The 25,222-nt window shown below is 39.2% G+C and overlaps 1 protein-coding gene across 1 annotated transcript in view; it reads right to left on the bottom strand.

Annotated features, from left to right (window-relative positions):
• The window catches only part of LOC139139368 (protein eyes shut homolog), a 91,187-nt gene that overhangs the window by 48,403 nt on the left and 17,562 nt on the right, over window positions 1-25,222 (bottom strand). The window contains exons 6-12 of the mRNA XM_070708266.1: window positions 24,959-25,186; window positions 24,508-24,678; window positions 10,152-10,382; window positions 5,396-5,566; window positions 4,011-4,865; window positions 3,319-3,606; window positions 1,528-1,818 (exon numbers count right to left, since the gene is read on the bottom strand). Coding sequence (XP_070564367.1) covers window positions 1,528-1,818; window positions 3,319-3,606; window positions 4,011-4,865; window positions 5,396-5,566; window positions 10,152-10,382; window positions 24,508-24,678; window positions 24,959-25,186 — 2,235 coding nt within the window. The remainder of the gene's footprint in view (window positions 1-1,527; window positions 1,819-3,318; window positions 3,607-4,010; window positions 4,866-5,395; window positions 5,567-10,151; window positions 10,383-24,507; window positions 24,679-24,958; window positions 25,187-25,222) is intronic.

The following is a 25,222-nucleotide window of genomic DNA, read 5'->3' as shown; positions in this document are numbered from 1 at the left end:
AACTTGATGATACTTGCAACAAATATTGATCTGATATATATCTAATTTTACTTAGGAGCATTAGTAAGTGTCAAGTTGATAAATAGCTCATTTGCATATTTTATGAAGGTCTGTAATTAGTCATATAACTCCGTTAAAACTTCACCAAATGTGATGAAATCTGCTGCAGATAATGATCCAACTAATATCTAACTGTAGTGTAAAGCATTTAGTAGTGTGACATTAATTAAGGGTTCATTTGCATATTTAATGAACTTTGTAATTATGTATATAACTTTGAAATTACAGCACCCAAGTCAGTGGAATTAGGTACAGATATTGATTTGATAAATATCTAATTGTACTGAGAAGCATTTGGCAGTGTTAAGTTAACAAATCGGTAATTTGCATATTTTATGAAGTTTTGTAATTAATAATATAACTCAAAACAACTGCACCAAATGTGATGAAATCTGCTGCAGAGACTGACCTGACAGATATCTAATTGTGGTGTAGAGCATTTAGTTGTGTGAAGTTATTTAGGGTTCATTTGCATATTTAATGAACTTTGTAATTAGTGATATTACTCCAAAATTACAGAGTTAAATTTCATGAAACTTGCTACAGATGTTGATCTGATAAATATCCAATTGTACTGAGAAGCATTGAGCAGTGTCAAGTTAATAATTAGCTCATTTGCATATTTCATATAGTCTTATAATTAGTCACATAACTCCGAAATAATTGCATCAAATATGATGAAAACTGCTGCACATACCGATACGACAGATATCTAACTGTGGTGTAATGCATTTAGAAGTGTAAAGTTAATTAAGGGTTCATTTGCATATTTAATAAACTTTGTAATTAGGTATATAACTCTGAAATTTCGGCACCAAAATTTTGTGAAACGTGCTACAGATATTGATTTGATAAATATTTAATTGTGCTATGAATCATTGAGCAGTGTCAAGTTAATTTAGGGTTTATTTGCATATTTAATGAACTTTGTAATTAGTGACATTACTCTAAAATTACAGCATTAAATTAAATAAAACGTGCTACAAATGTTGATCTGATAGATATCTAATTGTACTGAAAAGCATTGGGCAGTGTCAAGTTAATTAACAGCTTATTTGCATATTCAATAAGGTTTGGTAATTAGTGATAAACTCTGAGAGTACTGTGCGAAGTTGAAAAAACCCTGCTACATATAGTGATAACATATATCTCATTGTTCTGTGAAGCGTACTACTATTGATGAATCTGTTGTAAAACACGTGAGCATATTCAGTTCATATCTGGTATAAATCTTACATTGCACCTAGTTACATGTTTAACAGTTCCACCAACGTGATTGTATGAAGCATCAACACATTATGAATAATTTAAAATATTAATGATGAAATCCATTACAATACTGGGATATTTTGACAGAACAAAGGCATAAGCCTGGCAAAATACTTTTGTAATGCACATTGTACATCAATCATGTTCATTATTATTTATAACTTGTTCGTATTTTTAAAGAAAACATCAATGTCTTACCGTGAAGGCCACACAGATTGTTACCACAGTCATCAATATTGACAGTGCAGTATCGACCAGTGAAGCCTGTTAAACAGTTACATGAAGGTTCTATTTGTCCAGGTGGAGGTGGGATACAGAGTCCACCATTCCAGCATGGATTAGTGCTGCATGGTGCTTCTAATTCACAGTTTGTACCAGCTCTGTTGTCAGGACAGCGACAGATATATCCATTGATATCGTCAACACAGCTACCACCAAACAGGCATGGACTTGAAGCGCAATCATTGATGTTAGATTCACATCGTATTCCTTTAATGGAGTAAAAACAAAACTTCACTAAAAATTGGCATTAGCAAAATATTACCACGACAGCAGCAATGTCATCACTACAGTGACAATATCATGTATTGAAGTAAATGTAATTCTGGTGACTGGTACACATGCACTTGATGAAACAATATATTGTTGGAAAATGATAAACAGTAAATTGATGAAAATTAACATACTTACCAACTAAACATTCAATTTCTCACGGCAAACTCACATTTTTGACAAACTTTCAATTTTCAAATAAATAATACTAGTAGTCTGCATTTTTCCTGAAATACCCTCTACAACTGTAAAACTAACTCAGTCCTTAGTCTTCCTTATTCCTTAGAATGAAGCAATCTTCACTCAGCAAGTATATCTCAAAATGTAAATACCATATTTGTGGAGGACATCAGCACATGCAGTGCCTTCTTACCTGTATATCCTGGTAGACATTGACACCGATATCTGTTGACTTCATCAAGACACGCTGCAGTGCCTTCTTACCTGCATATCCTGGTAGACATTGACACCGATATCTGTTGACTTCATCAAGACACACTGCGGTGCCTTCTTACCTACATATCCTGGTAGACACTGACACCGATATCTGTTGACTTCATCAAGACACGCTGCAGTGCCTTCTTACCTACATATCCTGGTAGACACTGACACCGATATCTGTTGACTTCATCAAGACACACTGCAGTGCCTTCTTATCTACATATCTTAGTAGACACTGACACCAGATATCTGTTGACTTCATCAAGACACACTGCAGTGCCTTCTTACCTGCATATCCTGGTAGACACTGATACCAATATCTGTTGACTTCATCAAGACACGCTGCAGTGCCTTCTTACCTACATATCTTGGTAGACACTGACACCGATATCTGTTGACTCATCAAGACACGCTGCAGTGCCTTCTTACCTGCATATCCTGGTAGACATTGACACCGATATCTGTTGACTTCAGCAAGACACGCTGCAGTGCCTTCTTACCTGCATATCCTGGTAGACACTGACACCGATATCTGTTGACTTCATCAAGACACGCTGCAGTGCCTTCTTACCTGCATATCCTGGTAGACATTGACACCGATATCTGTTGACTTCATCAAGACACACTGCAGTGCCTTCTTATCTACATATCTTAGTAGACACTGACACCGATATCTGTTGACTTCATCAGACACACTGCAGTGCCTTCTTACCTGCATATCTTGGTAGACACTGACACCGATATCTGTTGACTTCATCAAGACACGCTGCAGTGCCTTCTTACCTACATATCTTGGTAGACACTGACACCGATATCTGTTGACTTCATCAAGACACGCTGCAGTGCCTTCTTACCTGCATATCCTGGTAGACACTGACACCGATATCTGTTGACTTCATCAAGACACACTGCAGTGCCTTCTTACCTACATATCTTAGTAGACACTGACACCGATATCTGTTGACTTCATCAAGACACACTGCAGTGCCTTCTTACCTGCATATCCTGGTAGACATTGACACCGATATCTGTTGACTTCATCAAGACACACTGCATTGTTTAAGCATGGATTACTGCTACATTCATCCAATTCTACTTCGCATAGCAAACTGGTATAACCAGGTGTACACACACAGATGAATTGACCTTGACCATCGTTTTGACAGAGGGCACCATTTTCACATGGATTTGAACTGCATGCATCAATGACAATCTCACAGTTTACACCAGCATGTGTTGGAGGACAGTTACAGATGTATGCGTTTGTCAGATCCGTACAGCCACCTAGAAGATGAAGCATAAAATCATATTTTTTACCTGTTATTTGAAAGTCAAAAATTACTGACCGGAAGGGGTAATGACACTATAGAAAGGGTTTTTCCATAGAAATAATAAAGTACACTTCCAATGTGCCTTATCTCTGAAAAACAAATTAAGGCACAGAAATGAAAAACAGCTCAAATGTAGAGTAAATGAAGAGTCACAGGCACTGGAGACTGGCTGAATGAAGAAGGTTGAGACTGTTGTTTTAAGACATATATTTTGAGAGAAACATGGAAGGACAGAGCAGACTTGGAGTGTTGAAGTTCAGCATGAAGGTTATTCCATAGTGTAGCACCAAGGTATGGGACAGATGTCTCATCAAAAGTGAAATGATAAAGTATAGAAACAGGGATGATATAGCTTACCTTCATTTTGACATGGTTGACTGCTACACTCATCAATATCAATATCACAGTTAATTCCAGTAAATCCAGCAACACAGTCACAGCGGTAACCGTTGACTAAATCAACACACTGACCATTGTTTTTACATGGATTACTGCTACATTCATGGGATTCTGTCTCACAGTGGATACCATAGAAACCAGGTACACATGTACAAAGATATCCTGCAGGTTGATCAGTGCATGTAGCGCCATTCTGACATGGATTGCTTGCACATTCATCTATTTCAATCTCACATAGCCTTCCAAGATATCCTGGTTGACAATTGCACACATATGAATTCAACAAATCAACACAGGTGGCACTATTTTGGCAGGGATTACTGGCGCATTCATTGATTTGTCTTTCACAGTTTTCACCTTCATATCCAGTAGAGCATTGACAGAGGTATCCATTGATGACATCTTGACACACAGCACCATTACGACACGGTGTACTACTGCATTCATTGACATCAATCTCACAGAGAGTTCCAGTAAAACCAGCTTGACATTCACATAGATAGCCATTGATTCCATCATGACACACGGCAGCATTGCGACATGGGTTACTACCACATTCATTGATGTTGAATTCACAGTGGACACCCAAAAACCCAGCAGGACAATCACAGGTATAACCGTTGATACCATCTTGGCAAGCTGCATCATTTTGACATGGATTACTTTCACATTCAAACAATTCAGAGTTACAGTTGTCACCAACAAACCCAGGTGGACAGATACAAATATAGCCATTGATTTCATCGATACATTCTCCATTATTCAAACACGGATTACCTGCACAGTCATCTATGTTGCTTTCACAATTTACACCTATCAAATATATAAACAGAAAACATTGATGGAAAACAAGATATCAAGGTATGTGCACATATATCACTTCAATATCTGAGAAAATTTCAACATAAATATTAAGTTAATATCTCTGATCACAGCAATGGGTACTTTGTGTTAGCAGCTGTATGGGTATCATGTGCTGTATGGGTATCATGTGCTGTATGGGTATCATGTGCTGGCAATGGGTACTTTGTGTTAGCAGCTGTATGGGTATCATGTGCTGTATGGGTATCATGTGCTGTATGGGTATCATGTGCTGTATGGGTATCATGTGCTGGCAATGTTTTACTTCACAAAGGTGACCAAGATGAAAGCAATACAGATAAACCTCGACAAATAGTCATTCTTTTATAGATTCTCACTGATGTTCATGAAGCATACTGTGCTCAAAAAAATGACTGTGGGTAAACAATGCTGATATAGATATTTAGATTCAATTGAGTACCATAGTATGCAAAAAATTACAAAGGAAATATGTCTTGAAATTAAAAGTATTAAAAACTTACCAGTAAAACCAGTCAAGCAATTACATAAATATGATGCAACAGTATCTAAACACATAGCACCATTCTGACATGGATTACTAGCACATTGATCACCGTCATCATCACATCGATCTCCTGACCATCCTGGCTGACAATCACACCGATATCCTCCAATTAAATCTCTACAGATACCTATCAAAACAGAGTTTTTAAATATATGATTTTCAGACAGAAGACTAGCCGTGGTTAGTCCAGGTAGAAAAGAAACCTTAGTAGCATTGTCTTTGAAACTTTCACAAAACACTCAGTACAGGAAAGCATTCTGAACAATGTATTCAACAAGAGGTGTTTATCATGCTACATTACAGGACTACTGTAATTGGCAAAATTATTTGTTTCTTTGATTAAGAACCCATGAAAAATTGCTGACTCAGCACTTTTTCCAAATGCTTTTGATAACTACATCATTGCTTATCTCCTTTGCTTGGTCAGCAACAAACCCACCTTAACATTCTACGACTTGAAATTCATTTGGAAAGGAATACTTGTATTTTTGAAATTGAAGGTGAAAGGAAAAGACAATCAATTTTAATCACTTCTGTACTTTATATCAATGGCTTAAACCGGTAACTCTCGGTAGGGCCCTACCGAGAAAAATCGATAAAAATGGGCGGAGCAAACAATAACTAATATGGTTTCTTTGTGAACAAAAAGTAGCAAATTAAAACAGCTGGTTGAACACCTCCAAAAATAGAACGTGCACGCCACATAATAATAATAATATTGGGTTCTTATATAGCGCACATATCCACAAGTACATGTTGCTCAAGGCGCTTTACAATTATTATTACCCCTGGTCACTTGACCTAATATGATACCACTCAACTCCCTGGGGAGCAAACTACAGCTCACATTGTGCAGCCAATAAGCGCAGCAGAGCTAAACACACACATTACAACCACTGTCCTACCAGGTACCCATCACTCCTGGGTGGGGAGGAGCAATGAGGAATAAAGTGCCTTGCTCAAGGACACAACACCATGGCCATGCCGGGGCTCGAACTCACCATCTGTGATCGTGAGTCCACTGCTCTAGCCACTGGCCCATGATGCCTCACAATGTAAAACATTGACTGCACGGTGACTTTAACGTATACTATTTTCACCCAATTTTACGGTTTACTTTCCATACGATACATCCACTCATTTCCCCAATAGGTTTGTCTTGAACATAGACTTTTTCGAAGTCTTACTGGAGCAGAGGTTTGGCGCGGCGTCGCCTCGGATTTGTGCAAACCGTGATGACGTTGCCAGGCGATCGATCGACACTCCTTAGTTTCTCATGCGTCATGGTATACGTTTCTCGTCCGAAAACGAAGCGTTTGTCATTGTATTCAGCGCGTTTTTGAATGATTCAACATAATGCATATCATGACAGTGGCAATAGCTATCCGCATCTTTGTATACGGGTAAACGATGCAGAAATCGTAGAAAATGTAGTTTTTCTGCCACGGGATCTATTATCGGGGTTTTCCTCGGCTCAGTCATAGTGTAGTGTACATCACTCTTGCAGGGAGTCTTGATTGAAGCACCGTTTTGTCCAAACGCCGTCCTAGAAATGCCGCATTTCAGGAAAGAACGGGAAAAAATCAAAACAGTTCTGAAAGAACAGCAAATTCGCCTACTAGATGTCCAAATTTATCGAGTGTGGTTATTTCAATGGACGACGGACACTTACAACAATGCTCAACAGCAAAGTCGTCTACCAAATTTTGTAGAGCTTTTGTCTTACAAACAATCCTTTCCTCATTCGACCTTAGTTCAGCGAGGCAGGGCTGTGTCTCCATTATAAAACGTAGTTTTCCACAGTTCTTGGATGGTAGTTGTAGTTTCCTTTTCAAAATTTCGTTGTCTCATGAACTCGGCGCTGTCGCGGATGGGAGGGTACCGACGACTATTCCCCGGCTTCGATTACAAGTTTTATGGTGACCGAAATGAAATGTGGTGTCGATTTGTTGTCTTATGATTATTTCAAAAAGCTTCTGAAAAATACTTATTTTAGAAATCAAAGCCTGTTAATATTAATCACCAAAAATAAAAATCAGAATAAAGTGATTTCATGAATTCTCGGAGCATTCGTTTCAATGTTCATCCCTCCTTATAAAATGGTGAGTTCTAGTATTTCGCTACTTTGAACAATCCCGCCAAAATCGAGTGCACTGCACTTCTGCACTCTCATGCACGCAGTCGCGATACTAGTTCATTACAAACGCGTGGGTAATCAGAGTCAGACTGCTAATCACACTATGTCAGCTGGCTTTATGAAGGTAGCGGTCACTGATGAGCACTGGAGGTAGCCTCGGGAATTTTCTTTGCCAGGAATGAATTGGAGCTAGCTGTGATGGGGATCGAGCGCGGACATTTGAGTGCAACTTATGGGACTGATTAGTACGGTGACCTCAGCTGCCGCCGGCGACGTTTGTCAACTCGACGTCTGATCACTGAGATCAGCATAAGTGACCCAGCAGTGACGACCGAATATGCCGAAGGCGATTGCAGGCGTAAAAAAAATCCCGGTTTTGTCAGCACATTGAAGGCACTTGTTTTTTGAATTTTGACTTTGTTCGCTTAGTGTTACATAGGCATGCACGGCTTTAGATCGGGAAAGAAAATGTATATCACTTTTGGAAACAGCTAAGCGATAGTTATGCATATCGCATTGCGATGATTGCGCTTTCAACAGTACGTTGACTAGAGGGTAAAACTTGAAATTTGAAAAGAAGACAGAAGATATACAGACAGTGTAGACAAAGTGAAAGATCATGCCAGAATTTGTGCTGGTACTTGTCCGTGGTCTCAACCCGAACATACCAGACGTACTTTATGCCGGGCATGAATGACAGTATAGGCCTTCCTGTCTGTAAAATGTACGGCTCAGGTAGGCCAACATAAATGAAACGGTCCTTTTCAGGACCAACAAATTTTCCAAAAAGAGAACTACCGAATCAAATGTGTTTGCATGTATTTGTTATACACAGTGTGTGTGCGTTTGTATCTTTCGGTACGCTCCGAGTATTTGGTGTTTTTCCCCGCCTTGAACAATCAACGCTACGTACGGAAAAAGTAAACAACGTATCCCTAATGACTCATTTGCAATTTGCATATCATGTCAATCATGCAGATTCAAACTGAACATCGAACGTTATACCGGCGATATTACCGGCAAATATTTTATCCTTTTTCTGGTTCCAGACGTCATTTCAAATTTAATTTCGTCAGAAACCAAGTATATTGTGCTCCAAATACTTATACACATATCCCTCAATTTCCAAGAAAAATTAATCGGTAGATTTCTAAATTAAACGGTTTTTATGGAGGGCGTCCAGAGATCGTACCGAGTACGTTTGATGAATATCCCACCATTATGACCACTCTCGTAGGTTCTCGCGCTTTTTATAGCGGGAGTTGGGGCTTAAGTTTGATACCAGGCAATGCGCAATAAAAGCAAAGGTTGTGTTGTATTTCTGTGTGATGTATCTCAAAATGTAAGATGAAAGACTAGTATAGATGGGCACACAATTTTTACACATCATATTTGGTGTCTACTCACTGCTACCTACAACGTAGGCCATTACAAAGAAAACAATAGTTTTACCTCACTCACTTTCATTAGAATTTACACACTATCCATTAACCCTTTGAGCACTGTAATTTTTCCCTAAAAATTTTCAGGGCAACAATTTACCAACTTTTATGAATTTTTCTGTAATTTTTTGCATAATTTTGGACTTAACGGACATACATTTTCATGGGCTACACTTTTAGACCAAAATTTTGGAAAAAATCAGAAAAAAATTGTCTACATCTGAAAGAAATTGTTGGCATTATATTGTATGAAGGCAACAAAAATCAACTTTGGAACTCAAAAGGTTAATAGCTATTCATCTTAAGTAAGATCACTTCATTTATTTTGTCATGAATTATACTGCATGGACTATGAAAATCTGACTGTATTTTTAAAGGAGACAATACTGTAGCTTTTGGCAAAGTTTTTATTATCTTTGTTCAAGCAAACAATTACCGTATATTTTCTCAACTTCCTAGTTCAGACCACAATTCTTTTACAGAATTAGAATTTAACTACGAGACAAGAATTATGAACAGCTTCTGCAGTTGTAAATGAATCATACGTAATAACTGTCAGACCAGCGGTATTAGAGAAAATAACGTTTTGACAAAACATGAGTAAATTAGCCCTAAAAATCTGCATATTCAAATTTCATCGCAATTTTAAGAAAACTGAATGACGTCATTTCTTGATTGCTAATGGAAGAACAGTTTCAACGATCGATTTTTTTGAAAACTGAATAAAACATTCAAAAAAATTTCTCAAAACTTTACTGATGTCAACATATACAAATGTTACAGTAATTTTCATTTCATTTAATAAGGGCATCCAAAAGAAGCTACACTATGAATTTGAAGCTGTTAGACCAGTTGCATCAGAGAAGAAACTTTGAAATCAGCCAAATAATTCGCATATGCAAATTTCCTCATCATTTAAACAAAACAAAGCTAAATTATCCTGATGACTTGTGCACCAAATATGAGACTTTTGAGCAATTGTTTAAGAGGAGTAAAGCAAAGTTGACAGACGACAACCTTTGCAGGATGCAAGCAGATAATAAACTTATCTAAATTGCTCCGTGTCCCTGACAGTTGAGCTATTAAAAACAAAGAAGAGTGTTTGGATATGTTGTCATGATAAACTGACTTACCTCCATTTTGACATGGACTGCTAAGACATTCATTGATGGTATCAACTTCACAGTTAGGACCCGTAAAAGATGCTGTGCATTCACAACGATATGCTTTGACCAAATCAATACAGATACCACCATGTTGACATGGATTACTCTCACACTGATCACCATCCAATTCACACCGTGTACCACTGAATCCATCAGGACAACTACAACGATATGCATTTAATAGATCTGTACACTGCCCTGAGTAAGAATAGAAAAAGGAAACACATTTTGTTATAAGAGTCACTGAAGATGAATGCTGATATACCATTTGGTTAGAAAGGTCACTTTAAGTTGGGTTGAATGACTTGAGACAACTTTGAAATCTGGAATCCTCAGAAAATTCTACATTGACAGCATAGACTGTAGGTTTTTGTCCAAAATATACAGAGGATAATATTCAATGGAAGCAGAACACTTGATTCATGAAGTCATGAATTGGTTGACCCATATGCAATATATTGATGAACTTATGTACATTCAGATTTAGCACCGACACTTACAGTATTCTTTAAAGGTGGGTTTACACATGTATTTTTTTAAACCTGAGGGAATCTGATTAGTCGCTCTGTAAATATTCCTTATCAGCAATCTAAGCGATCTCACGTTTACACATCATACACAAGGTATAAATTTAGTTCGGGTCAAGCGCCCTCAGTGATTCTGGACCAGAGAACAATCGCTAGCTCGCAATGGCGGACATAAACATCGGACAGCTGCTGTCTGTGTACCCCTGCGTACAATGCTGTGTGTTTCCCGGCGTTTTTAATGATGTGGTGGGAGGCGGTACAACGCCAGGAACACACAGCATCGTATGCAGGGCTACTCTCTACAATCTTTTCATTTTCAATCACGGGGAGGAACTGTGGTTCAATCAACCGATAGAGATGCCTTCCGCGAAGACATGAAGAGAATTTTGATGGCCTCACTCCGCCTGATGTTGATATCCATTCCATAAAGATCGATGAGTCACCGTCGAAGAAAACGAGCAAGTTCATGTTTCCCTTTCCTATGTCTGATCATGAATCCCGCACTGCACCCTTTTAGGGTCGATATGGACAAACACAAACAAAACACTATCGTACTCATTAAAAACTTCCCTACACCTATTCTAAATGAAACAAACACTATTGTAACACTAACAATTGGATAGTAACGTGGGGATCCTATTTCACACATCTCCAAAACGAAACAAACACCAATGCAACACAAACTTTTGGATAGTAATGTGGGGGGCATCTGTTTTTCTGCCTTTTCCACTACGACGGTTGTTGTCGGAAACGGTTTTGAATTGGGCTCACAACCGTTTGATTTTGTCGTGACATTGCTCTCGAATCCCGTCTCCCTGGCCTTTGTGGCGATGACTTCATAAACTTGCCTATCTCTCGACCATGGACGTAAAAAATCATACCTCGACCATCCATCATACAGATCACATTTTCGCCTCTCCAGATAGAAATGAGTAGTTTGATTTCGTCCTGTGACCAATTGCTGCAGCGATCGCCCGATCTTCTTGCTCGAACACCGTCCATTGCGGTAATGACCGCAACCCGAAGACACGATATAGTTCGGGGTTCAGTTCGGTTTTCTGGTCACACGTGTAAATAGGCCATTGTTCAGTACGGAGCACCGAACCTGAACCAGCCCTCCGACACCAAATTAATTTAGTTCTTTGTCAGTTTGATGTTGTCTGGTCACATGTCCAACTGACACAGGTTTAACTTTAATCCAGTGTCAGCTCCGGAGTAAACACGCACGTGTAAACCCCACTTAAATTATCACAGGTCTGTATCAGTAGTATCCGATGCTACGTTCAGACAGGTAAAAATTGAAACGCTTCTGCAACACTATTGTGATTTGTAAACACAGGGGATTAATAGTTTGAGTCCGCTTGTGTCCACACTCACAAAATTAAGCCATTGTTTTGGTGTTGAAGACGTCTTAATGCGCCCTCTCGAGTTCAAAAGGTGTGTATGACCAAGCATACGGCATTGTACATAACAAGATGGCTGAAATGAACGACGTGGTACTGGCTTGTCTTCTGTTTTTTTTACCTGCTGCATATGCGGTCCAGACCGAGTCGTCGTCGCCTTAATGAATGCAGACCAAATGCAATCGTTAACCGATTTAGCCCTCGCGTTTGATACGTTCAGAACTGTAATAAAGGGAAAATGGCTCCACACATCTCATACACTATTTTTTCGTTTTTGTGTTCATGTAGTTTTTATTTTGTGCGTTTTGCTATTGGTGTAGATATAAGCCATTGCGAGACGTAGCCGTAATCTGGCTGTCGAATGACAGTGTGATCCTTTGACGCTACGTTTCGAAACCAGTGTGGTTTCTTCCTCAGTCGCTTTTTTGATATTTTCTCTCCTTGGATTTTTGTTTCACTGTTTGTGGCTTAATCATTGTCAGTGTTTTGTTCGTCCAGTAAGGAGGCTAGAATATTTATATTCGAGTCAGTTGATTGTGTTCATTTTGTTCGGTCTTTCTTTTGAAAGATTGTGTACTTGTGCATTTATGAGCGTGTCGCCAATGTTGGATTTCTTTTGTATGCGATGATCAGTTTCATCGTGAATAAATTATTTAGTGTTTGGTCTTTTTCTATTTCTTCCTAGTTCTTCAGGAGTGCTTGTTTGATGTCTTTTGTTTTGATATTTGGATTATGTGGACCACATTATGTGTTGCACTATGCGTGATGTGTGGTAGAAAATATCAGTTTATTAGTGTTGTTGTTGTGTGTTTGTTTGTGTATGTGTTTCTTCGTGTTGCGTAATTTGTTTCCGCATTGATGTTCGATATTTCTTGTATATCCGCGTTGTAGCAATTTTTCATTAAATGTTTTGACTTTGTTGTTAAAGTCCTCTTTGTTGTTACATGTCCTCATGTACCTTAATGTTTCGCCTTTGATCAGGCCCTTGAAGGTTGATTTTGGATGACATGATTTTCTGTGTAAGAACTGGAATGTATCTGCTGGTTTTGTGTGCGTTCTAGTGTCTAGTATGTTTTCGTTGTTGTATCGTTGACCTTTGTAAATGACTAGGTCAAGATATGTTATTTCGTGTGAAGAACTTTCATATGAAAATTTGAAAGTAGGATGCATTTTTTTAATTACTGTTATAAATTCGTGGAGTTCGTGCTCCGTTCCAATTAAGATTAGGAAAATATCGTCTCTGAATCTACACCATAGTGATATTTTTGTTGTGTGTTCACATATGATTTTCAGTTCTAATTCGTGAAACGTGATGTCGATCGGCAATCTCGAGTGACGATGGCGCACCCACATGTTTGTTTGTAGAATTCGTTGTTAAATTAGAATGACTGTGTTGTTTTTCAAAATAATGTTTAGCATAGCTAACAGGTATTCTGTTGGTGTTTCTACTGGGATTGACAGACGGCCGATTACCGAGGATCTGAGACAGTTATTCGAAGAAAGGCATCGATATTCTGCCTCTGCCGCTCCGTCTGTTGGAGAACATGGCGACATTGCACTTTTATATGATATCCAATATTTACGGCTACTAGACTATACAATATCGAAGTTAGATTGGCTTAGCTAGATCTATAAGGTAGTGAAATCTCCGATATATATCCGATATTTAGTGCGATTTGACAGAATCAAGTATCGTCTAGTATAAAAGCAAGAGTCAGTCCTTGGAAGTCGGGTTTGACCAGAACTTTTAAGGTGGTGAAATCTCCGATATATCGGATATTTACGCATGATTTGAATGAATCTAGTATCGTTTATAGTATCGAAGCTAGAGTCAGTCCTTGGAAGTCGGGTTGACCAGAACTGCAAGGTGGTGAAATCTCAGATATATCGCATATTTACGCGCGATTTGAATGAATCCAGTATCGTCCAAATATCGTAGCTAGAGTCAGTCCTTGGAAGTCGGGTTTGACAAGAACTGTAAGGTGGTGAAATCTCCGATATATATCGGATATTTACCGCGATTTGAATGAATCCAGTATCGTCCAGTATCGCAGCTAGAGTCAGTCCTTGGTAGTCGGGTTTGACAAGAACTGTAAGCTGGTGAAATCTCCGATATATATTGGAAATTTACGCGTGATTTGACAGAATCTAGTATCGTCTAGTATCGCAGCTGGAGTCAGTCCTTGGAATTGGGTTTGACGAGAACTGTAAGGTGGTGAAATCTCCGATATAGGCCTATATCAGATTTGACAGAATCTAGTATCGTCTAGTATGGAAGCTAGAGTCAGTCCCACAGTAAGTGAGGCTACCCACAATTCCCCTTTATTTGTTCACTCGGACATTTTTTGCTAAAGGCTTTCTCGATTTTATCAGTTTCTTAACAATATTTAACTTACAATTTAAGTTCAGGATTATTTGTTAAAACTATGTTCCAAAATTATTGATTATGTTTAAAATTCAAGAGTAATTAAATGATTAGTCGATGTTTGGAGGTGCTAAAAATTACACACTTGTCAAGATAAAGTTATCAGCAACTAAGATGGTCTCATCATACCACCTGTCGGACATGCAAATTTCCTTTGTTACGAACATTAAAAAAAATCAATACCCTTTCTTTTCCCAACACAGATGCAACTTATTCCCTTAGTTTCCTTGAAAATATTGTGTATGGCTGTCAAAAATCTATGTCGACAAAATTACAAAATTGCTATCTCCTCCGCGGAAAAGGGGTTGATCTTCTCATTATTCACAGTGAGAAATCAGAAAATTATGATGATCAGAACTATGTTGCCAGAATTTTGAAATATGGACCGAGTTGTTCTGTGTACAGAAGAAATTTGCTTCAGTTCAGTGAATGATCTCCGTGTGTACAGATCATGGAGAATTGTGGGTAGCCTCACTTACTGTGAGTCCTTGAAAGTCGAGTTTCACCAGAACTGTAAGACGGTGAAATCTATATATCGGATATTTACTCGCGATTTGAATGAATCTAGTATCGTCCATGGGGTTCTGTCATATCGATATTGGAGTCCCCAAATTGCCGGTAAATATCGGCGATTTCATAGATGCGGCTTCCCATGGGACAACCACAGTTCATTCTAGTATCGTCTAGTATCAATATTAGTCCCGAAATCGTCGATATGTCAAACTGGGATACTAGATTGTAAATATCCGACATTTAAAAATTGTGCAAAGTCGCGCCTTCATGGTGTGTTGCTGTCGACAACTCTTTGTATTTTTGTAGTTTGTAGATTTTAGCTTCAGTGCCTTGAGCTTGCGGTGGCACTAGCTGATCTGCTGTCCTGTTTAAACCTCTCTTTAGAGCTTTTTCTGCAATTTTTTTGTACACGAGGCTGTCGCGACATGTTCTCTATCATTCTTTGAATGCTTTCGTCTGCCCAGACTCAGATTAGCAAGCCTATTTCGTCGTCTGACCAGTTATTTCCACGAGATGTAGAGCTGTGTTCGGCAGCCATGACAAAAGTGAATATTGCTTGTTGGTTGTTGTTTATTTATGTTACAAATACCTGTCGCGTGAGGGCGTTTAAAACGCCTCTGAAGCGGCTCGGTCCGTCCACACAGCGATTTGCAGGTAGAGTTAAACACTACAACGGCTCAGGTCAGGCCGACTAAACCGTCTCAAATCTGAAACGCTTCAGAACCACTTCGGAGTGTCCACACATAACTTTCTGTGCCAGTATTGGCCCAGAACCGTTTCAGAGGCGTTTCAATGGCCTGTGTATGAACGGCATACTAATTATCACAGATCTGTATCAGTAGTATCCTAATTATCACAGATCTGTATCAGTATTATCCTAATTATCACAGGTCTGTATCAGTAGTATCCTAATTATCACAGATCTGTATCAGTATTATCCTAAGTATCACAGATCTGAATCAGTATTATCCTAATTATCACAGATCTGTATCAGTATTATCCTAATTATCACAGATCTGTATCAGTATTATCCTATTGTTCAGAGAATACTTATGTGAACAATTATGGGGTTCTAGGCCCAGGGCCGGCCAGAACTAATCCGGCAGAATGTGAGAAGATAAGCTAATCTTTTGTCCGCGTTCACATTACGTTCAACGCTGTCCTAGCCTAGATCATTTGGTAGCGTCTAGCCGACCGTTGACCTTATACAGGTCAAAATACATTCATCAGATACATTCCAGTTCCTACATAGAAAATCATGTCATCCAAAATCAACCTTCAAGGGCCTAATCAAAGGCGAAACATTAAGGTACATGAGGACATGTAACAATGAAGAAGACTTCAACAACAAAGTCAAAACATTTAATGAAAAGCTATTACTGCGAGAATATCCACAACAAGAAATATCAAACATCAATGCGGAAACAAATTACGCTACACGAAGAACACATTTAAATCACAAACAAACGCACAACAACAACACAAATAAATTGATATTTGCTACCAAATATAGTCCCACTCATCAAAACAAAAGACATCAAACAAGCACTCCTGAAGAACTGGGAAGAAATAGAAAAAGACCAAACACTAAATAATTTATTCACGATGAAACCGATCATCCCTTACAAAGAAATCCAAAAATTGGCGACACACTCATAAATGCACAAGTACACAATCTTAGAGAACGACCGAACACAATGAAACACAACAAACTGACCCAAACATAAGTATTCTAGCCTCCTTGCTAGACGAACAAAACACTGACAATAATTAAGGAAACCGCTGCGAATATCCCTATATCGCAAATTAATTAGCAACAGTATTGCTAGTGCACCAGATCATCTTGCAGTTTGTTTATCGAAAACACTGCGGGGTGCGTATGCGGTGTCCCCTAGACAAAACACTATAGCAGAGGCCGTTCATTTAGCGTGAACGATGGTACAATAAAGGATTAACTTTTACAAGTAAAGTTACATTGCTTTTTGCCAGTTTTTGTTGAATTGCTGTGGTAAATTCCATTGCCTAGGGAACATGTTGAAGCAACCAAATTCGACAGACTTTCCCTGAAGAAAAAGTGCAGGAGAGAAAACGGTAGGTACTGTCATGACTTTGACTTCGTTTCGTTGTACAGGCGTTGTCATCATAAATGCCGTCATTACCACTGTCTCACAAAAACTGTAATTTGCGTCCGGCATTGAGGTGAAATCCGTATTTTTAACTTTTATTTTCATAAAGTGATCAGTTTACGTCGAGGTTTACAATGTGCGTAGTTTTTCTATATGATGTACAACATGAACCTTTTCACGTTTAACACCCATCGAGCGATATGTCATCTTACCTCAAGCATGTACTTCGACAATTTTCCATCAAACGGACGGTTTCGAAGAAACCGATTTGCCGACCGACCGCTTTAAAGTAGATGCGTATTCTTAGAGTGACAGTGAGAATAGACAGTTGTGTAAGTAACCCGTATTTTATCGGCCGTGCACCGATGTAGTTTCTAAAAAGTTACTACTTGTAAAACTTCCAGGCTTCGAGGTTCTGTTATCCGACATGTCGTAGCGAAATTCTGTGAGAACTACAAGTAATACAGACAAAGTTTGGGTTTCTGACGGTTCCATGTATGAGCTGATTATCAAGTTGAAATTATTGTGTGGATAGTCGTTGCTGCTGGTCCGCGGCGTGGCGGGAATTTGTCACGTACAAACATTCTTCAACTGTCAGCCATATAAACCTCTCCAGTTTTCATCGACGGCTTTCGTGGTTTCGAAGAAGACCTTTTTTTCTCGGATATATTTCTGACAACCTCGGCTTAGAGGCAAAGTCGATGTCGTCTCGTAGTACACCCTGTGCGAGTCTCGGCCTTGACATGACACAAGCAGACATACGTCACTGTTCAGTCACATTTATTTGGATGCGTCATACGGATAATATCATTATTCAGGGGGGGGGGGTATCGGACTAAAGTGGGCACATAGTAGAGTTTTCTCAAGAAATATAAAACGGAAAAGGACAGTCATATCATCAATTTCAAAGAATGCTGAAATGCCATAGTTTTTAATCGTTAATCGATGGCAAAGTTCTATTTTGACCTGAACGTATCCAATCGAGAAAGTAAACTTGGCATGACTCAAAGTTTGAAAATGTGTTGTCTTGTCTCCCGCGGCCTGGCATGGCCCGGAGGCACTGACGTTTCGTACTTCGAATTATGAGAGCTATCAAATCGTCACGATCAGCGGACACGAAATTACTATTTTCAAATTGTCATCACTGAAAAAATACAGAGAAATGAGAAAACACGGTGAGAAAAAAGGCATTTCATCGATGCTGTTGATAACCTTCCTTTCGCTTCTGATCTACCCAGTGCAAAACTGGTACCTTTTCAAACCACTCATGACTCAGAACCCAACTCATTCCAACTGGCCCGATACAACCGGCCCGAATTCAATTTGTTGGGAAGGCAACGATAGCTTTTCCTGCAAACGTAGACAGACCTGCAGTGTGCACTGAAAGGATAGTTGGCGACATCTTTTCGAAACTCTGAAAATATAGCTAAAGAAGGAGCCATATCTCAGTCAGTACGGCCAAACCTTAGCGTTCACACCGACTATGGGGACAGAGCATTTTCAAACGAAACGGAAATGTCAAGGAAAGGCGATGACTTATTTTCTAAAATTGAAGAAAATGCTTAAAATTTGGCTGTGTTAGTCAATCAAGCGAAATATTTTTGTTCCAATAAAATCAGTCTCGATTCTACCCTCTACTAGACTAAATCGACAACGGAGGGTGCATAGGTACGCGGTAGAACGTGTAAATCTCAAACAACGGGCGAATTGGTTTCGGGCGAGTTGATTCTGGGCTGTTCAAGTTGGAGAAAGTGCGAGTTAATTGTCATTCGTACAAAACGGTCAAGAAAACTTCAGGAAAATAGGAAATCAATGACATTTACCGCAGACGTGGTGATACACATACATGTAGGCAAAAGCAATTTAACTTCATAGAAAGTCAATGCTTTACTTCAGTAATTTATCGGTCATGCAAAATGAACGGCCTCTACTTTATGAGACACCCAACGGTGTTTTGATAAATAGACTGAAAGATGATCTGCCAAACTTCATGCACATAGCGATAGTGCTGCCAGCTAATCTCTTTGCGATGTAGGTATATTCCCAGCGGTTTCCCTAAGTATATTGGGGCTTGGGTGTACCAACAATTATCGCGAACCACGAACCACGAACAGTGAAACATAAATCTAAGGAGAGCAATCTCCAAAGAAAAGCGACTGAGGAAGAAACCCACACACTGGTTTCGAAACGTAGCGTCAAAGGCCGGGGTCAAAGGATCACCCTGTCATTCGACAGCCAGATTACGGCTACGTCTCGCCATGGCTTATATCTACACCAATAGCCAAACACACAAAATCAAACACAAAACACAGAGAACGAAAAAATAGTGTAGGCGATGTGTGCAGCCGCTTTCCCTTTATTACAAACGCTGTGAGATGATATGTAGGCGATTCGATCCCTTGACGTGCCGTCCATCAGATTTTTCACCATATCTTCGTTCCAAATGCCTAAAAGACACTTGATTTCTTCCGTAGCCCAGTTGACTCCTCGACTCGCCATGTCTAAAATGATACTGAATCGTCGAATAGGTCAAAGACTACACTGCATGTCAACTACAGAGGGCGTCAACTGGGACCTGAGTCGGACAAAACGCGTTCACATACGCTGTTTACTGCTCGGCCAGAGACCTGGGTCGGCCACAAACCACCCCTCTCGACTAGGACAGAAATTGTCCGGACAGTGGCCGGCCAGAACCGTTCACACCTGTTTTTTTTGTCGGCCACGACCTGGCTATGACAAGGGCCTAGTCTTTTTTGGCTAATGTGAACGGCCCTAATATGAATTACAAGCTAACTTTTACTATGTTCAGACAGGGAAAAATTGAAACGCTTCTGCAACACTATTTGTGATTTGTAAACACAGGGGATTAATAGATTGAGTCCGCTTGCGTCCACATACACAAAATTAAGCCATTGTTTTGATGTTTAAGACGTCTTAATGCGCCCTCTCGAGTTCAAAAGGTGTGTATGGCCAAGCATTGTTTGTAACAAGATGCTCAAATGACAACGTTTCTAAAATGTGTTCCTACATTCTTATCTGATTGTTTGTGTTAATAAAAATGTTTGTTTCGCCTCGCCATAAGCTTTCCTCACACAAACAAAACATTACCGTCCACACTAATCCAAACTTCTCTACAAATATCCGAGGCGAAACAAACATTTTTATTAACACAAACAATCGGATAAGAATGTAGGAACACATTTTTGAAACGAATCAAACACAAACTTAATGACTCAATCGAATATTTTTGTTCCCAATTAATTAATCATAGACAATCTCAATTCTCGGTTTATGGCAATTTTTGTCGACTGATAAAAGTCTTTTCATCTTCAACATTCCATTCTAATTTCACCTACGGTATATAATATCCTAACCTCCTGTGACTTTCCTTCTAAACGTTGATTTGCCTTGTGCACCAAAGAGATGCTGTATTTTATGCCAAACGATGAAAAAATGTGAAGAAATAACCATGTATCAGTCAGTACGGCAGGCGAAACCCGGACGGCCATACCGATTGGGGACAGAGCAGAGTAGATCGAAACGCAAACGGGGTGTTATTATAGGAAAGGCGGTGACTTATTTTAAAGCTGAATAAAATGCTGTCTCTCATTGTGTAAGTCTGTTGATCGAAATATATATTTTGTTCCCAGTTGATTAATCATGGGGGATGGCAGTCTCGATCTCCCCTTATTGGTTCGATATTTACTGACTCGTTCCCTCTCATTTTTGTCAATCAATGAAAGCATTTTGTCTTCCATATTCAATATTACTTTGACCGATGTTACATCCTGACCTATACTGTCATTAGTTTTGACCAACGTACAAAGACATTGCCCATGCGTCCGGCTGATGAGATGTTTTGCAAAACGGTGAAGAAATGGGGGCCCGGGAGACATCGATGTCAGTCTTTCCGGACTGTTTACATGTTGCTAATAGGGGATATCAAAGGAGATGAATCAGTTAGTTGAATAAAACATAACTTTTCGGACTTATTTTATGTCAATTTTGTCAATGTCGGACTTTTGATTCAAGAGAAACCAGAATCACCTACAGAGATGTCTGTATTAAACACGGACGCACAATTGGGAATAGTTTGTTATGCTACTGTCGGTCTCAGTCGTGGTGTCTCTCCCATAAAATTTCGAAGCTATAGGTCTACACTTGTCGTTCCGATTCACAGGGTCACCGATGACCAGATATTGTACCGTTCTTAAAACTAGTCTAAGCAATTTTACGACACTGCACTATTTGCCATCGTGTCTCCCTCGTGAACGTCCTTGAACCTATGGACGTGACCATTGTTTTACTGCGCCAATTAGAGTGTAAACCCCTGTTCGTTACCAGCAGAATACTTTTTAAAGTTCTGTACATCAGTGTACACTGTGTGTATAAGCCCTAAACCTAGTTTAATTCAATTATGGAAAGGTATTAAAGAATAAAGGGTCGTTACAGTTGCTAAAATTGCGAGAAAAACGGCACTTTTTACTTAAATCGAATAGTCCTATTCACAAGCGCTATTGTTTTAAATCACGTCCATGGTGTGCTGTTGATTTTCATTCTTTCGTGCAATTTCATTCGCTTGAAGCAATTATCCTTTCATTTGACTGCTCTGTGGGACTCTTCTGAATTTGTGTTTTGGATAAAAAGAACTCTACAGTGAAAGACATAAACTTCGACGGTGATAGGTATACAATATCGGTTCGATGTGTGAAGATATACAGATTACAAGTTATTTTAGAAGTTCTCAAAACCAGTAAAAATAATTCTGCGCGCCAATATTGATAATTTCTTCTTGTGAACGTCCTTGAATCCGTGACCGCGACCATTGTTTCCGAAGTGTTCGAGGGTGGATGATCGGTAGATTAATGAAGATATATGTTACTGAACTATCGTGTGATTGTTTAATAGCATGGTTAGGTAATAGACGGTGTAGTCTGTAGAGGCGATACGGCGAAATTCCATGGCCCAAGGGAGCGTACATCGCATGGTTTCTTACAACGAACGAGCCGTCGGTTTCCATTGCTAGTACGTGAAATCCGGCCTCACCGATGTCCCGGGCCGATGTCCCTGTCCTGATTCGGAGAACAACTTTCAAGCTGCTTGTTGAGGTTCAGATGTCCGATTTTTTCATATTCAAAAGGCTTATTGATTTACAGAGAACGCCCGTCTTGTTTTTAGCTTTAACTTAGCGCATGATGGCAATTGAAAATTCAAAGCCAAATAGCCAGTGGGAAAAAAATAGACGACTCGCTCTCACCAGCGGTCGAGGTCGCAATGAAAAAAAATCGAAGTCTCTGAAATCGGTATCATTGCTCCGCCATGTTTATTGTTGGTGTACGGCCAGTTTAAAGTCACAGACTTTCTTCACAGGTAAATTCATATAATTGCCATACCGCGAAGTTCCCTGTGCATTTCAATATGTCTATTTGGAAGCAAAAGCGCCACGGACATTCGATCGATGGTGATGAACTTTCTCCAGGCCGTGACATGTCACCAGTTACGAACTTTACCGGTTTTCGATACGAAAGATGCAATATATTATCAGCGTTGTTCACGTTGTGTTTTGAGTTTGATATGGAATATAACAGGAAAACACTAACGATTAGAGTGACGATAGAGACCATGCCCGATACGGAAAAATTGACATCAACTACTTGCAATGAGCAGTGACCTGAAACTTCAGACTGATATATAAATGTCGACAATATAAAACATTGGAGAGAAAGAGGGAGAGAGAGGTTTACGCTGTCGCGAACTGATTATACTCTTTCGGATATGACTTCGGTGTAGACTATACACAGACATCGAAAATGTACACCTACTTTCCAGAAATTCGACTAATCTTATAATAAAGAGTGGAACAAATCCAAAAGTGTTGGTTGAAGTAAATCTTCAGATGTTGGTTTTCTAAAGTTAGATAATACAGAAATATGGTCGTCACAGTCTTCTTTTAAAAACTATTATCTTCAACACCACGTTTCTTATGATCGGTGATGTCATTTTTTATTATTTTTACAAACTTTCAATGCATCAAACGCTATAAGACTATCTCATCTGCCTGTCAAGGAGTTACAATATATTTCCAAGGGCTGGCACACGATGTCAACTTACGTGTCGTCCGTCGAGCGGCCGGTGGCAGTGTCACAGATTGTTCCGTCTGTAATATCGGCCACTTTGATTTTGATGCGACACCAACGTGCGTTTGAGGTTTTTTTGTTACGAAATTTGTCGACCTCACAAAATTTCACAGTCCATGCTTTGAAGCAGTCTCAACATGGCAAACATGTCTCGCTTAAATTTCATCCTTGTCGTTCCAAATTAAATTCGACCACTAAATTATTTCGGCAGTTTTATTAATTCGACGTTTTTCAAATCGTAATGAATTTTTCTGGTCGAATTGATAGGGTTTTTGGTAGCAATTTATCTCTTCGTCGGACCAGTATACCGCGAGATGTAGTACTGTGTTCGGCAGCCATGGCGAAAGTGAATATTGTATATTGGTTGTTGTTTGTTTTATGTTACAAATACCTGTCGCGTGAGGGCGTTTGAAACGCTTCTGAAGCGGCTCAGTCTGTCCACACAGCGATTTGCGGATAGAGTTAATCCCTACAACGGCTCTGGTCGGGACCAACTAAATCCGTCTCAAATCTGAAACGCTTCAGAACCACTTCGGAGTGTCCACACATAACTTTCTGTGTCAGTATTGGCCCAGAACCGTTCAGAGAGACGTTTCAATGGCCTGTGTATGAACGGCATATTTCACTAAAACTACTTAAAGCATGGTGCTGGGCCTTTCACAATAAAACAGATTACATAAATCTCAAAAACGTGACATGCTGAAATAAACTTCATGACTGCAGGCAGAGCATGGAAGATGTTCACTGTAATATGATACCAATGGTAAATCATGTTGGACAATAATTGCTTTAACTGCTTACTTTTTTAATGTTGACTAACAAGTACACTTGTCAAGCTTTGCAAAACAAAATAGACACTTCATTAAATTTCTCCTTTCTTAAATTGGGGTCAACAAGGGTGACTCTTGAGGAGAAATGAATCATAAATCAACAAATAAATCAATCAATAAATCAATCAATCAGTATGGAGCTATAAAATTGTCTTTCTCATTTGTAGGTGGCTGTGATTTGGCAAAATTGATGGGTAAATAAATAAAATGAATAACTAAAGCTGTTCACTTGGGAGAAAGTCCCATCTAATTTGGGCATCTGTTCTTTTCACACAGTTTTGTATTTGTATTGAAGCAATGGTGGTGCATACAATAAAAGGTAGACCAAAGTGTTTAAAATCATTGAAAAATTGAATTCTCACCTCCATTGAGACAGGGTTGACTCTGACACTCATCAATGTCTAACTGACAAGTTATACCGGAATATCCAGCTAAACACTGACATTGGAAACCATTGACTTGATCCATACAGGTACCACCATTGCTGCACGGATTGCTTAGACATTCATTGACATTACTCTCACAGTGTGTTCCTGAAATCAGACATGAGATCATAATCATTACTTGCTAAAGTAGAAAATAAGGAAGACAACTAGATTTGATGTCTGTGTAACCAGTCATGTAATACCAGTATGTTAAATATTCCTGAGAAACAGAAACTTATTAGTCAAGTCACATATACAGGCTGAGAGGCCACATTGATGTATGCTAGTAATGTTGCATAGCTAACGGGAATACTGTGTCTTTGAACTGAGAGAAAGTTGACAAGTACAAGAACACAACTACATTTCAAACTTTAAAGTTCAGACCCACCTTGATAACCAGGTGCACACTGGCAAGTGTAACCATCTATTTGTTCAATACAGCTACCGCCATTCAAGCAAGGAGAGCTAGCACATTCTATTGACTCTGATTCACAATGCACTCCTGCAAATCCTTGAGGACACTGGCAGCTGTATCCATTGACAAGATCTGTACATATACCACCATTCACACATGGATTACTTGAACATTCATCATTGTTCACATCACATAAGGTACCTAAAAGCAGGAAATTATGGAAATCAGACATCAATG

This window comes from Ptychodera flava, chromosome 8, assembly GCF_041260155.1.
Source record: "Ptychodera flava strain L36383 chromosome 8, AS_Pfla_20210202, whole genome shotgun sequence".
Lineage (NCBI taxonomy): Eukaryota > Metazoa > Hemichordata > Enteropneusta > Ptychoderidae > Ptychodera > Ptychodera flava.
The sequence above is the reverse complement of the archived record's forward strand: the minus strand, read 5'-3'. Positions and strand labels throughout refer to the sequence as shown.